General features: G+C 37.3%; 1 protein-coding gene across 2 annotated transcripts in view; it reads right to left on the reverse strand.

Moving 5' to 3' along the window:
* Positions 1-16039, reverse strand: part of col2a1b (collagen, type II, alpha 1b) — a 53490-nt gene that overhangs the window by 16069 nt on the left and 21382 nt on the right. For both annotated transcript variants that reach the window (XM_067586893.1, XM_067586895.1), the window contains 20 exons: positions 13648-13746; positions 13198-13242; positions 12725-12823; positions 12448-12501; positions 11954-12061; positions 11613-11666; positions 9140-9238; positions 8357-8410; positions 7123-7221; positions 6750-6803; positions 6207-6260; positions 5736-5789; positions 5289-5342; positions 4630-4674; positions 4443-4541; positions 2911-3018; positions 2755-2808; positions 2585-2638; positions 2288-2341; positions 1868-1921 (listed from right to left, as the gene is read on the reverse strand). In XM_067586893.1, the coding sequence (XP_067442994.1) occupies positions 1868-1921; positions 2288-2341; positions 2585-2638; positions 2755-2808; positions 2911-3018; positions 4443-4541; positions 4630-4674; positions 5289-5342; positions 5736-5789; positions 6207-6260; positions 6750-6803; positions 7123-7221; positions 8357-8410; positions 9140-9238; positions 11613-11666; positions 11954-12061; positions 12448-12501; positions 12725-12823; positions 13198-13242; positions 13648-13746 (1395 nt within the window). The remainder of the gene's footprint in view (positions 1-1867; positions 1922-2287; positions 2342-2584; positions 2639-2754; positions 2809-2910; positions 3019-4442; positions 4542-4629; positions 4675-5288; positions 5343-5735; positions 5790-6206; positions 6261-6749; positions 6804-7122; positions 7222-8356; positions 8411-9139; positions 9239-11612; positions 11667-11953; positions 12062-12447; positions 12502-12724; positions 12824-13197; positions 13243-13647; positions 13747-16039) is intronic.

The following is a 16039-nucleotide window of genomic DNA, read 5'->3' on the forward strand; positions in this document are numbered from 1 at the left end:
CAAGGCATAAAACAAACCCTTGCTCATTTTAATACACTCAAAGTTTTGCAGATACAGCCTTTACTTGGTCTGGTTTGACCATTAGCTTATGGTGGCTAATGTTAGCAAACTTAAATGAAAATAAATGATATCGCTGAGTCAGTTGACTAACTTTATGACTCTTCTCTATTAGTGCTATTGTCATGCTATATTTTAGCATTTAGCATTATCATGTCACTTGTTGCCAGAGTGGCAGGTGTTCACCAAAAGTTTGACTGAAGATTTGATTTAAAGTAGCAGCAAGTGTGCAATTTACTTCAGAAGGAATTTACATAAAAATTTACATAAAAATGAAAGAAAAGAGCTTTTTTTCACCTTTCCTCTTCTTTTCATTATTGTTTTCACAGAAAACTTGATTGGGATTGTTATTGCTTCAGTAACAATTACAAGTCTAGAGGTGTGAAGTTGGATTTCAATGTATCAAATAAGGGATGCTAATAGAAACAGGGTATTTCACGCATCTTCCAACAAAAAGCAGTTGAATCAGGTGCTTCTCAGTTTGACACTACTGTCAAACCCAGTAGTATCGAAACATTAGTCTGTTTGCACAATTAAAGGCTGCAAATTAATCAGTGTGCTCCACTCCCTTATGTTTTTTGAAGAGCTGCTAATGTTTTTTGTGACGTCTATTCTCAGTCTGTGTAGTGATAAGCTGTGATGTTACAGTCTGTGAGCTGTGAAGCAAAAAGTATTTTGACACCTTGTAGCGTTATTCATTCTGAAATAAATTCAATAATTAATCATAGTGCAACCCTTAAAAAAAACTCATTAAACTGTATTGACACAACAACATTGATGAAAATCCATTTGGAAGGATGCCGCTTATTAAAAACATTTATTTATTTGATGTCTGCCCGGAGTCTCTGGGAGGAAATAAATGAATTAGTAATAAGAAGACTTCCTCCTGTCTGCACACTAATCTCTCCCCACAGAATAACACACAAGAAACAATACATGAGTCAAGATAAAAAAAGATTCACTGAGGCCTAAAATAGAGGTAAAAGCAATTAGATATCCAAGTCTTTCTAGACAGTAGTTAAAGAAAAGAGGTCTGACAAAGGAAAAGTTGCATCAGGTGATGTCTGTCATCACACAGCTCATGTCTTCTTTTGATAAAGAGGAACATGTCCGTTAAACTAGAATCTCATTTTCCAGGTAACTTAACATGCGGAGAGGGTTTATATCCTTTTTTATCATGTGAATAAAGGAGTCACAAAGCTCTTTAACTGGTAATTTTATTATCAAGGTGTTGAGGTTATAGTTGTATATTGTGTACCTATCTGTGCTATAATCCAATAATCATATATTTCTTTCATTGTCAGTTTTAGAGGAGTTACTAATTGCTGTGCTTGTTATTTTACTAATCAGCTTTGTATTACTAATTTTACACAGTTTGCTAAATTTTGTGTTTCAATTTATGTACATTATATTACATTTTAGTTGGAGTTGCACTAAACATACTGTGTGCATATTTAAAAAGCCAAGCTGTTGGCTTTATGCTGCAACTTATTTTCTGTCCTTCAGATAAGGTCGCTTCAGATCGTTGGAGACATGTTTGACAATGAATCTCCTTTAAATCATCTATGAAAAATTCACTTACAGTAGCTCAGTGTAATCATAAATATTAATGACTGAATAGAAAAGCCACAAAGACAACTAAAGTATGACTTGATATTTAAATAAAGATTTATATATATATGTATATATATATATATATCTCATTTATATCAATGTATAAATGTCATGACATTTAGTCTATGGCCCTGGGGTCATGTTATTCAGACTTCTGCAGAAATAAGAACTGGTCAGTGTTGTTTTTGTTACTTACAGGGGGTCCAGCAAATCCAGCAGGTCCAGGAGGTCCAGTCTCACCTCTGTCACCCTGAAAGAGGAAGGAAGAGAGGCAAGAATGAACTCAGAAAATAGTTTAAGGTTTATTTATTGATTGAAAGTGAAAGCAGTGGGTGATCTGCTGAAAAAGCTCCTGAACTCCAACATCAATACAGAAAACCTATTTTAAAAATATCTCTAAATCTTACAAAACGACTGTCTCTTAAGCAAAACCTGCTATTGAATAGAGAATTGAATTAGAGGATATCTTGAGGAATCCTCCCTCAAACTGAAGAAATCAGTTTTTGTACCACAAGCTGCTGTACTTGCACTAAATTAATAATCTGAACTTTTTTTACACCGATAATAGCATCACATTTTCAGGGTGAAACAACCTCGATTTAACAGTGACACTTACAGGAGCACCACGGGTACCAGGAGCACCAGAAGGACCAGCAGGTCCAGATTCACCCTATAAGAAAAGACAGCAGCTGCATCAGCAACACACATTGAGATATAAACAGTAAGTTCAGATATATACAGTTAATGACATTATGAACGGATTCCAAAGATGAATGCAAGGCCAAAGCAGGTATTTAAACATAGGATCATGATAGCTTCTATTTAAGATATGTTAAACAAAAATACCAACAAAAAACATTTCTGTGCCACTGTGCCAATAGTTAAAAGATTTTAAAAATGATATAGTGCTCACCTTCTCACCGTTGGGACCAGAAGGACCAGGAGGGCCAATGGGACCAGTGAGACCCTGTAACACAAAATGAGTTTTAAGACTTGAACAATTGTGACGCAATGAATTAGTATAACACTGACATCACTGACAATTAGCTGTCATGAAAAATAAAATGGAAGACAATCACTCACTCTGGCACCGTCTTTGCCGGAAGCACCTTCAGGTCCTTTCTCTCCAATGTCACCCTATGGGGGTTGACAGGGGTTTAGGCATAAAACTTGATACAAAGTACATACAATTCGACATATTAAATGTCTAAGTATTCAGTCTTTTATACTGTGGCTTACTCTGTCTCCTTTGGGTCCAGGAATACCAGCACCTCCTCTCTCTCCAGGCATACCCTGCAGGCCGGGGGGTCCCTGAGCTCCTGGGGCACCAGCAGGTCCAATAGCTCCCTATTGTGGAGTAGAAATAAATGGAGAGAGGTTAGTGCAATGACAGCAGTGGATCGAGACACAGACAGAAAAGCTTCTTCAGGTCACTGCATATTGAATAACGTACGTATGTAAGCACCTGCTGCAGATGTGAGAAGGTGCTATATGTTTACCAATGCAATTGAGGGAACAAAGTAGTTCTTTTGTTTGTTTGTCATATTTTAGATTGCTTTTGCTAAGACTTTGGTTTTATTTAGATATGAGTCAGAAACACAAAAGGGTGCTGTCGCAGAGTGAGAATGCATCTACTTATTCAACAACAGAGACCCAAACACATCTTGTCTCTGCATGCTCTGTTCAAGGTTATCACATAATTGGGAAAACTTGAAAGAGCAGTGTGAAAACATTGTGGCCCACCTGAAATAGGTTGTTCACTCTCTGGATTAAAATAAAGTTTTACCAACTTTCCTGACCAAATCTTATATACAAAAGTGTAAAATATAAAATGAAAAAACAACCAACTGATTAATCAGTCAGTCAATGTTAGACATGAAAAATATCTCAAATTCCACATGTTCCTTTACTTTTAGATTCTTTAAGGTTTTGTCATAACACAGTCTCAGTTCTGAATATCAAAGCAGAGAAAATGGAAGCAAATACAAGCTTAGATTTTCTCAAAGTGGCTCCACCAGGCCCACTCCTGGTCAAAAGATGGCAGGCTTATTGGCAGTGCTTTTTGCTGCAGCGTCAGACTGGAGATCAGACACACAAACACCAACTCTCCAATCGTTAAGCTGTAACCACAGGGCTCACACAGCCTTGTAGCTGCTTGTGAATATATTAAAACTGTTTTTTTTTTTACTTAAGGGGGTAAACGTACAATTTGTTTCTTGCAGCAAAACATTCTGCATCTTTCTTAGAATCCTGCTTCACCCTCCACAACTGTCTCATCATCCATCTATCACCATCATATTCACACTCAGTCAGCTCTATAATCCTCATCCTCTCTATCCGCTCCTGTCTGACCTTAGGGGAGGAAAACCTATGAACTGGGATTAAAATCTGACCAGATAACAAACCAAGAGTAGGAATTGCAGCCGCTTTGAGCTCTTCCTCAAATCACAATACAGTTCTGACAAATTACTGTATAATCCATATATTTATGCAATGTAGGTATTATTTAGGCTGTCATATACTAATTTAATTGTAAATAAGACGTGATGTGTCAAGATCTTGGTGGCTTACCACCTTGGAAACTCACAAATACTTGGGATAATTACTGCCAAAACAAATGCTGCTGTTGCTGTGCTGCTGTATGCAATAAGAATATATTAAGAAACTGGCGGTATAGCCAGAGCTTTATTGCCAGTGGCATAAATACACCTCCGGGGATAATGTTTAAAAATGTGCCTCTTTCTGGTTTTAAGAGCAAACGTTGGACTCACCTTGGGTCCGTCAGTTCCAGGAGTTCCAGGCAGACCTCGGGGTCCCTGCAGACCCTGAGGCCCTGCAGCTCCTCTCTCTCCTGGGAAACCACGCTCTCCCTGCACAGTGACACAGCGACAATCAGCTGCATGTCTGACAATCAGTCATCTAAACGGTAGTGAATTTAAATTAAGGCTATCAACTTACTCTGGGTCCAGTGGCACCAGCAGCTCCAGCCTCTCCAGGAACACCCTTGAAGGAGAAAAATAAGAGGAGTTAGGAGAAAAGATATGCACAATCTGTATTTGATAAATCAAGTCTGTATGTTTGTAAAAGAGGAACTCCTATCTGTAATCGTGCGACCACTACAAATAGATTAGTTATGCTTGATTGGGGGTACAGTAGTGACCCAGCTGACTAATACATAATTAGTGAGAGCCAGATATTTATAGGATGATTGTTCTAATATATTTAGAGAACATGGATGCTACATTTTTCCATCCACAGTGAGACAAACAAGAAAATAAATAGCAGGAATTTAATACTAAGATGCTTTCATAAAGGAACAACCTAGATAGAGGCAGAGTTCCTTATTTCATTCATTTTAGGACACAGGTCTGAATTTAAATGTCTTGTATCAGTGAAATGGTGGTGCAGAACATGAACACTGTCAGGGTTGGGAGTAAGGTAGCTGGAGGGTCAGTTGCTGTAAGCGAATTCGAATAATAATGTCCTTCTAATGACATAGGCACAACAACCTTTTGGACTAAACATCTCCTCTTCAACCATATAACAGCACAAGGCTAGAATTTCCTCTAAGTGAGTTTGACTTTATAAGCTTAATTTCACCAAAGAAGTGCACCCACCTGGTCTCCGGGCTTGCCTCCCTCACCAGGTGGGCCAGGAGGTCCAGGCAGACCCTGTGTGCAGGAAACACAGAAAAATCTTAAAAAACATTGAAACAGAAATGAATGAAAATGACACAAATTCATGTACAGCAATAAATCAACACATGCTATTTTAAACCATATTTATGTAGTAATAAAAAAAGCAGGTCAATCCTTAAAAAACATGTAGCTGTATCAGTCATAATGTGGGAATTTTCATTCAGGTCAGTCTGTTCTGATTTATTTGCAAAGCTGAGTGTAATACCAGAGAGAAACTGAGTGGTTGTCAGTGCCATGTTTTTTTGGAAATTAGACACTGGAAAAACAGTCATACAATTACTGCGGCACAGAAAGCATTAGAGTTACAGTTTTGTATTTATAAATAAGCTTTAACATGTAAATAAAGGTAGAAGCAGACAGACTCACCTGGAAACCTGAGGGACCAGGCTGTCCTTGCTCACCTCTCTCTCCAGCAGGGCCCTAAACAAATAATCCATAATCACAATCAACTTCTGTCATTAACTAAGTGTCAAGAATTTCAGATTTTGATGTTGATGATAATGGGGGAAATATTACTATAATATGCCAATTATGAATCTCTGATATCAGTAAACATTTCATGTAATTGAGTTTTTACATTTTACAGTGTTTATACGGGTTAAATAACCACATTGAAACACAAGCTTCAAAACAGGCTGAAAGTCTTTGAGTCAGTGATGCCATCTCACAATGTCAGGACATTTGTGTCAAGGATTATTTTTTTCCGACAGAGCTATCGTCATGGCAGTCTGGGAAATGGAGATACTGAAGGCTTCTAAGTACAGACTGAGAAAGGGGAAAGATAATATCAGTGTTAAAGCTATATGGAGTGGGATGGGGGAAGACAGAGATGCGTACAGCAGGGCCGGGGGGTCCAGCAGAGCCAGTTTCTCCATCTTTGCCAGGCAGACCCTGAGGAGAGGAAGAAAGAGAAGGAGGTAGGGGGGGACAAATAGATAAATATCAAGACTTAAGCCAAAGGTGATGCTATTAACTAGATAGACATCTGACACTGTAGCTATAATTGAGCTTTTCAACATGCTTCTCATGTGGAAGCTGAACAGTAGATCAATGGTGAGTCATAGTAGACAGACTACAAAACACCCTGCATATCTGAAAAAAAGGTTTTAATTTAATCTGTTTAATACCTGATTAATAATCATGAACATCCAGAGACTGAAAGCAGTCTACTCTACTACAGTATGACTTATTAACTGGTTTCTAAACAGTATTTTCTTATTATTGTATATTCCAGAGCGGCTGTTTTTTCTATGTTACACACCTGATTAATTCATGCTTTAGAGGCATGTTTGTATTTTGAAATTACAGGAAAAAATACATGTAAAATACATTTCGATGTTATCAGTGGGTTACTGGAAATAGAAAAGGTGAATAACTTACTCTCAGACCGGGAGCTCCAGACAGTCCTTTCTCACCAGACTTGCCAGGCTCACCCTAATCACAACAGAAACAAAAAGCAGCAGTTAATCACAGGGTCACTGCTGATTCGCTTGGGACCTATTTTGAGAGCAGAGAGGGTACATGTGATGGTGCAAATCAAATGGCATAAAACGGTTTAGCAGTACTCTGGGTATTGCTGAACAGGTAATCCAGGGATGTTATTTTAGAAAGGACAAATAAGACAATAAGAGTAGTAAGTAGTAAGTCCTGTTGGCCTAAAATCTGAAACAGGTGAACATTTTTCCTATATAGATAATTCCCACAACTGTGTTACTCATTCACGTTTTCAATTTTTTTTTGCATAGTTGCTTACAGTTGCTCCCTTGGGTCCGGGGAATCCCATGACACCAGGCTGTCCACGGGCACCCTGTGGGCCGGGGGGTCCTGGGCGACCATCCTCACCAGCAGCTCCCTAGTGGAGGAGAGTTAAATCAATTTTGTTAAGGAGCACATTTAAAAACCTCAAATGTTGACCAAAATGCTTTTCATAGAAATTAAGAATCAAAATACATAATCTAAGTGAATAAATAACAGAATATATGCAATCATGATAACATTTTTGAGGAGTCAAAAGTAGCTGTCAAAAGATGGGACTGATGGAGACGTGTAAACTGTTTCCAAAGACTGGAGGCGACACTGGAAAATGCTTAATCACACTTTGTGTTTGACTGGAGATGTGGAATAGAGAGGAGTAGCAGAGAAATGTCGAATATAGCCTGAAGGTATACGACTGCTACTCAATTAGTTGAAAATTTCACTTCCTCCCTTACTCCGAAATGAATGAAAGAATAAACCTAACAAACCCCAGAGGGGTAAAACAGGAAAGCCAAGAAGCAAAGAATTTATAGATCGAATAATCACTCAATCTTAATCAGTCTGACCATATGCCAGACCTTCAGTCAGCCAATCAAAAAAAAGAAACAACTGTTTAATCACTGTTAGTAAGCTACAGTGATTTAATGAAATACAGTCCCTGAGCAGCAAACTTGTTGTATGTTAGAAAATGCAAAACATAACGCTGTTTTAAAATTCTCATTTTCATATCAAAGTGTTTGCAACGCATCTGTTGTCACTGTTTTTGATGGTTTACTACAGATGAGTTAAATGGCCGATTTGCAACATGCAAAAGAGGTGCCAGGAAATCACTTGGATTTTCCAGTGGAGAGTTTTGGTGTTTGGTATGAACAATATATATATTTTTTTCAGGCCAGTCAATTTTTTCATTCTAAGTTCAACGTGAATGTTGAAGCAAGCAACATGAGACATTATCGCTCTGCAGTTTAGCTCATTTGAAACACAAACACTACTGGGAATCAGGCTGGTACAGTAGATTGGTGGATAAATCAATGTAATTTGCAATTCAATTTGATGAGCCACTTATGATTCATTACGTGTCAATAGCACAATTGCTAAAATTACAATCTCTTGCTGGTTGTGTAATATTAAAAACCCATAATGCTGCCTGAGGATAAATGATGTGTGATTATTCCTAATGGTTTACCATCACACAACAATCACATTATAGCTGTTACAAAAAATGCACTCACAGAAGGTCCAACTTTGCCTTGAGGACCAGCATCACCAGGACGTCCAGTAAGGCCCTGTCAGAGAACAGAAACCGAAATCGAGATAAGTCATCGGACATCTGCATACAGACACATGCTGAATAAAGGTACAAACATATGGCACTGTGGGAAACTGAATTTATGCCTCTGATTGGGCCTGTGTGGAGCTAGCAAAACTTCCGAAACCTACTGATGGAAATGACTAAGAATTGAAATATGAATTAGAGAGAACATTTAAGGTGACAGATGTTACTGGGCTCGGTTTACTACTCGGTTTACTGCTTTTGTTTTTCTTCGCCCCAGAGTGATTATTCAGTAATATCAAGAGCCACTTGTGTTGCTCTTGGGAAATTAAATCTCTCCAGGAGCGAGCAAAACTCTTATGAGCAAAACAACAACAACAAAAAACACAAACAAACAAAAAAAATCCTAACACTGTTATTGTAGGAAAGCAGTATATTATCAGTTGAGAAATGTACCACAACAGCAAATTAGCGCTGGTCCAAATCTCAGCTAGATAATAATTAGTTGAACTTCACCATACAGTTTCTATTTTAAAGCACAGTGTGAATTATTGATGACATCTGACATCATCTCTCACCTGCATAGCAAGTTAGGCTAACTGGTAACAAAGCCAAATTATTTTAAATGTGATAATACACAGGCATCAATCTGATAATCAATTTATTTTTCCTTATTTATACATGTTTTGCTGCCCATTTCTGTGGTAAAACAGGTGAAACATGTGATTAGTAAAGATCTTACTCTGGCACCAGGCAGACCAGGTTCTCCAGGACGGCCAGGGTCACCGTTAGCACCCTTGGGACCACTGGCACCAGAGGGTCCACGCTCACCAGGGGCTCCCTGTGTTAGGAGAGAGAGATTAAAAACAGGGGGTTGGTCACTCAGTCAAATTAGTAAAGGGGCGACACTTCAATTCTCAAACCACAGAGGAAATGAGTTTCCCTTTTAATAGTCTGAAGGAGTTTCATTGAGCCGCTGGAGATGAGAAGATTAAATTCTGGCAGATTCATTTTGGTATAAATGAAATTGTGCGGGGGAAGATAATGTTAAATGAGATGCTGGCTTTGGCGATATGGGACATGTAGGTCACTGGTGCATCATGGGCTTCAGAGCTATGCTGCCACCTTATGGCCACATGGTGGAGTTACATGTATCACTGCTGCTTGCACAGTGAGCTTTAGATTCAGTTATGGAGAAACTGGAGCAAAAATTTCAGTCAATTTCAGCAATTTCAGTCTTTGCTTTACACCGAAAAAAGTGATTTATTATATACTTCATCATTCATCAGTAAGGGTGCTAATATGGTTTCATTGTGAACCCTGAACAGGCCCTTCACTTATAACGTGCCTCATCAAGCACATGATTTTAAAAGTGCATGTCATTTTGTGCAATTTAACTTGATTGAGTTAATTAGGCGAGAAGTTATCTTCAAGAGATGTCATCTTGGACAACAGAGTCAATAATATGTTCAGTGAAATCTTTTCCCAAAATTATGTAAAATGTTCAGTCTATGTATTTTGCATTTACCTCTACCACAGCAAGGTCAAATAAGACGAATGACTAATGCTTATAAGTCATCCCAAAATCCTCATTTCTAAATAATTTATTCCCAAGTGTTAAATAGATCTCCAAATGACTTCTGTGCTTTTAAAACTATTACATTAAGAGAAAAAATTCTAGCTGTAAAAGCCTATAAAACGTCTTTTTTGTCGTAACTTCTTGTGTAAAAAACTTAAAAATACATCAGTGACACATTATGTTGGGGAATGCAATGTTATGAGGATGTTATTTTCTTTTAATTGTTCATGAAAAATTACAATTATGTAGAGCTCTTTTTTAAAATCAAAGAATACATTAAATTATGTTACTATATATGGCACAAATCAAAAGTTCTATATTTCTTGTTTTTTTGAGAAATGTTTTGTGAGGTTTTCTCAAATTGCTATCACATCAGGTACTCCATCCCTATATTCACACATGCATAATCCAAACACACGTCTTCTTCTCTTCTACAAAGTATGTTATAGTCACTACTTAAATGTTGATAAAGGATGTAAACTGAAGCATATTTTTCAGTTGTTTGTGATAATGCAGTGAAGGAGTTTACGGTCAAATTGTTCTCCTTGAGTGCTGAAAACTATCTCACTGCTTGATTACAGTTAAACTGAAAGCTTCTAGGGGGACAGTTCAATACCATTTTTGTCCAAAGCAAGACTGAGAAGACCTGAACAAAATTATAATACATCATCTTATAACCAGTATAATCAAGGCACCATCTTTACTAGACAAAACAGCATTTGCATTAAAATTAAAAAGCCAGCTGAAAGAAAGTGCGCTCTACTCCAGTTTGTAATAATCCAGAAGAGACTTTGGGCAAGTTGTTAAATCCTAAATATTTAAAATAAAAAAAAAAACTATGCTCAGAGCTGGTCAAACAATAATGAAACTAAATGAATCAAAGTTTGAACATGAGCTTGGAGGAGTAAGATTAAAGATGGAAATATTCCGTTTTGGGGCAGTTTCTCTCATTCTGTGTTAAGCTGGTCGGTTGGTGGTGGCATGCTATCCCTTGAGCCTTAAAGCTGTGTGAAGGCTGATTAACTTTCTGGAAGAACAGAGAACCTATAAAGGCCTGTGTGAAATGCCTGGAGGGCTGACTTTCAAAACCCTCAAAAAAAGTGCTTCAGCAGAATAATGTCAATTCTGAAAGTCTGCAAAAACCTACAATCAAAGACAGATTTGTAAGTTCTGATGACGCTACACTAAAGCACCAGAAATATGAAAGTGTTGTTTTTTTCATGGTTGGATTTGAAGGTTATGGAGTCAAATTGAAGGAAATTGAATTGCACTTCATGGAGATGTGATTTTTAAGCAATATGAGTCCTTCAGTATGTGACAACATCATGATAAGGTGATTCAGAAATGTAATTTTGTCAATGCAACAGTCAAAGACAAATAGTAATCCAACGAGAATACTGGACTACATCATTGTCAACAGCAATTTCCAAATGCAATATGCAGCAACAGTCACAGGTTTATACCCGTGATTATTGACACATCTGCTGCATACATTTCCTAATCTCTTCATGCCTCTACCATATCTGTATGTTATTGATGCAGCACTGTTCATTTTCTCTTTCAGAGCAGATTTTCTTTTTCTACAGCGATGATAAAACCTCTTCTCAGGAATGAGTGTAACTGTGACAACACTCACCTTGGGACCAGCAAGACCATCTTGTCCAGGGAAACCACGGTTACCGGGGGCTCCCTACACAGAAAACACCACATCGGAGACAGGGTCATGGTTACAACAATGATATTTTAGTCACTGAATCTCATAATGGTGCTTGGAGAGGTACCAAGCAAGACAAGGAATCATTTTGTTTCATTAAAACTGAATTTACTTGAAATTATTTGCATTACTGATTAAAACCATAGGTTTTACTTTCACCAATACAGTATTGGGTGGCAGTGCTGTAGCAGAGTGTTGCCAACCAGAATATATTTCATTAAGCTCTAAAATAACCTGATTTTGACAAATTTGAAAGCACTCACTCTCTCTCCAGGAGGTCCAAGTGGTCCAGCAGCACCAGGCTCACCTCTGGGTCCTCTCTTGCCTTCTTCTCCTTGTGGGCCATGTGGTCCCTGAAGACCAGCTGGTCCCTGGAAAACACATCCATAACAGACTGTGTTAGTACAGGACGAAAAAAGGCTTCAAAGACTTTTGAGAAATGAAATAAATATTGTCTATTGTGATGATTGGACATGCAAAAGTGAATGTGAGGAAACCTATTTCAGCACCAGTAAGAGATGCTAATCACTTTGAGTTGATATGTTCTGTATCTATCAGACTACATGAGAAAGCACAAGGTCATTTCAGATCATGTAATTTAAAATATCTAAAATCTGCTGATTTCAAATGCGCTTGATCTTAACATGATTGTTATTTATGTTTATTATATGGCTAAATAGCATGTCTGGGTTTAGTGGAATATGGTGAAAAATGAAGGAATACAAGGAAAAGTAAAAGAAAACAAAACAAAACTCACAATTTCTCCTTTGGGTCCAGCCTCTCCTTTGAACCCTGGAATACCTGGATCTCCCTAAACAGTAACAAATAGACAGACAAACAGACAGATAGACAGACAGACAAAGAGAGAGAGAGAGAAAGCAGCAGGTTGTGATTATTTTTTCAGTGCCGTGTTATTATTTGGAACTAGAAATGAGCAGCTGATATCAATTGTGAACTGGGAATAAACTTAGACCCAACACAACTGCAATGAAAGGAGTTATCTCTGAGTCATGAATTATTCAGTGAGTACATACAGATGTTCCTTTTGGCCCGAGAGGTCCAGTTGCTCCCTGAGGCCCAGGAGGCCCACGAGGTCCGGGGAAACCAGGCGCACCAGCAATACCAGGAGCACCCTTGAGAGAGAGAACAGAGAAACACAATGTTAGTCAGCTGACTGGTCACTCAACCATCCGCACATGGAAATGGATGTAGTCCAGAATAAGTTATCACACATTTTACTACAAGTTAACAGCTTGTGTAACATCAGTGTGACTTTAACAGTGCATCAGCGAGAAGGGACAACAGTTACTATAACTGTAATGTTTACCTAAAACTGACTTTCAAGCTTTTATTCTGTTCAGTTAGAGTGTAGAGTCTGTAAATTAGTGCTCTGTTGACGTGTGAGGAACACATATTGTACACTTCTACTGTAAAATAGCTTAATACAAAAATACACATAAAGGTGGTGGCAGTTTGAAACACAGACAAATAAGGATTTTATACTTACAGCTGATCCTTTAGATCCAGGGATACCATCAGTACCGGGGTTTCCCTGTAGAGGGAAAAAAGAAATAAAGCAAGTGAACGCACTGCAATAATCATTACAGCTCCTGATTATGTTATCATTCTGGGACTGATAAAAATGTTAAAATATGTATATATATAATTAACAGCCTCTCTACAACTCGGTTCCGTCAGTGCTTGAAATAGTATCTATAAAATGAAAAATATCACCCAGTATAACAGAGTGGGATATATTTAAAAAAGACTGTTGTTAAAAATAAAGTATATTTGTTGACACAGCCCATTTGAACAGCCTCAAAGTACTGTGCACTCTAAAATGTAATTTTAAAAGTATTTCCTTTCCTTCTAAAAGTATTTCCTATTAAGTAAAGCCTTTTGCTTAAACTTCAAAGTTAACGTTTTCTTTCTAATACGTGTTCACAGCATCACTTACAGAAGCGCCAGAGGGTCCGGATGATCCAGGAGTGCCAGACTCTCCACGGGGTCCCTGAGCACCCTCAGGTCCACGAGCACCAGTAGGACCGGCTTCTCCCTGAACAGCAACACAAAAGAAAGAGGAGCAATTAAATTAAATTAATATTTCAGCAAAAATTTTGAAAAGAGAATGTGCATACAGTAATTGTCAATGAGTTAAAATAAAACAGACAAATCTTACAGAAAACAAGCAACAGAAAGACTCATAATGTCTGTTATGCTTTGCTAATCGACTGCCAAGATAAAGGGTGATATTAAAAAAAAAGACATGTTAATAAAATAGGAAAGAAGGGGAGCTGAGATTCAACTGAACCTGAACTGACTTTACATGATTCTTATCAAATATTGTCTCAGATACATGGTAGGGCTGTATAAATGTGTCTATAAAGCCTAACAGTAGACACACAATACAGCATGTCATTACTAATGTCTCTGTATTTCTAGCAATACATTTTCTACAGTATACACAAGTTTACCAAAAAATCAAAATAAAACAACCTTATAATGTTTTGAAAAAGAACCACAATGGTAAAAATGTGTGGAAGAAGAGAATATTTTTCCAATATCTATATATAATCATAGTACGACAAATATACAAACTTACATTACAATACTATAACTTGTTTGATAACATGAATTTTGACAACAATATTTTTGCTAAGGATAACAATATGATCATAAAATCCCCATACAATTAAACTGAAAGTTGAAAAACAGTTATATTAAAGTATCAACCAGACACATGACAGAAGAAATATGAAAGGGCAGCGACTGTAACATGAGAGCAGAGTGAGGGCTCAGTCAAAAATACTTAAATAGCATAAAATATGAGAGTGATTTTCATATACACAACAAAGTGAGACTAAGTATTTGAGGTGAAAATGTTTAAACTGTCACTAGGTATAAAAATAGCAGGTTAGAAAAACCTGAACTTCCAACAGATAGATGTATAGGCCTACTTGGTTTGGTCTACAAACTCCATCTGAGTTAAATATTACAGCATTAGATCCATACTCTAACTCAGTACATTGCATACAAACAGCAATTTTAGAATAACAAACTTGACCAGTGTTAACATAATAGCATAAATGGGTTTCTGTGTCATAAACTAGTAAGTGAGATCAATATTGCCAGGCCATCATGAGAAATCTTTTCAGTAATTAGAGATGAATCATGCACATTATCTAATTTGAAAACAGTGAGTCAAGCCTCAAAGTCAGTTCAGCCTTTAATCTCACATCAGCTGTCTATGTTGGTTCCACTTCAGGTAGGCGTTACCTGAGTTTTCATGTCTGTGTTGGCAGCATGAGGCTGCAGCAACTGTGACCAGCTAAGTAGTTATTTGCTGTTTTATGCTAACATGCAAGTCATGAGTGGATGTCTTCTTGGCTCTGTTGATTCAGCTTTGTCTGTTTGGCAATATGGCTGTTGCTGCTGCCTGCTGGTTATAATTTAGGCTGATAATCTATTTACAGTGGTGGAGAGCTACTTGTATTTTACTTGAGTATTTCCATTTTATGCTACTTTATACTTTCACTCCACTACATTTCAAAGGGAAATATTGTATTTTCTATTCCACTACATTTATTTGACAGGTTTAGCTACTTTACAGATGAAGATTTGACATAATGGATAATATAACAAGCTTTTAAAATACAACACATCGTTAAAGATGTAACCAGTGGTTTCCAACCTTTCTGGCTTTTGACTTCTTATAAAAAGCAGTGTGTAGTCAGGGTCACATTCAGTTGTCTATGAACTCTTAACAGCTCCACCAACTTCTCACATGGTTTCATTTTAGTAAATGTTCAAATGATCCAATATTTCACCAAAAATCAAAGACTAGAGAAAACATCCAAAAATTGAAAACAGATATATGTACCAGAATTTTGTTTCTTCTTCTTTCCTCTCCCATTAATCATCTCATGACCCCTCAGATTTATCTGGTGACCCTTTGGAGGGGCCTAACCCCTAGGTTGGGAGCCACTGGACTAAACTAGCTAAATATATATGAAGTAGTTCAAACTAGCTCCACCTCCAGCAGCTACAACAGTAACATGCTGCATACACACTGATGCTTCAGTATTAATAATCTGATGATGTCATATATAATATATAAGTCAGAGGGACAAAATGAGTACTTTTACCTTAATACTTTAAGTACATTTTGCTGATAATACTAATGTACTTTTACTTGTAATGGAGTATTTTTACATTGCTGTATTGGTACTTTTACTTAGGTAAAGGATCTTAATTCTTCTTCCACCACTGTTTATGTGCAGTATTTGTTGTGGCATTACTGTAATCTTGATTTACTTTCTTCTAGATGCTGAACTCATTTTTCTTTGGTT

The sequence above is a fragment of the Thunnus thynnus genome, chromosome 4 (assembly GCF_963924715.1).
Source record: "Thunnus thynnus chromosome 4, fThuThy2.1, whole genome shotgun sequence".
NCBI classification, from domain to species: domain Eukaryota; kingdom Metazoa; phylum Chordata; class Actinopteri; order Scombriformes; family Scombridae; genus Thunnus; species Thunnus thynnus.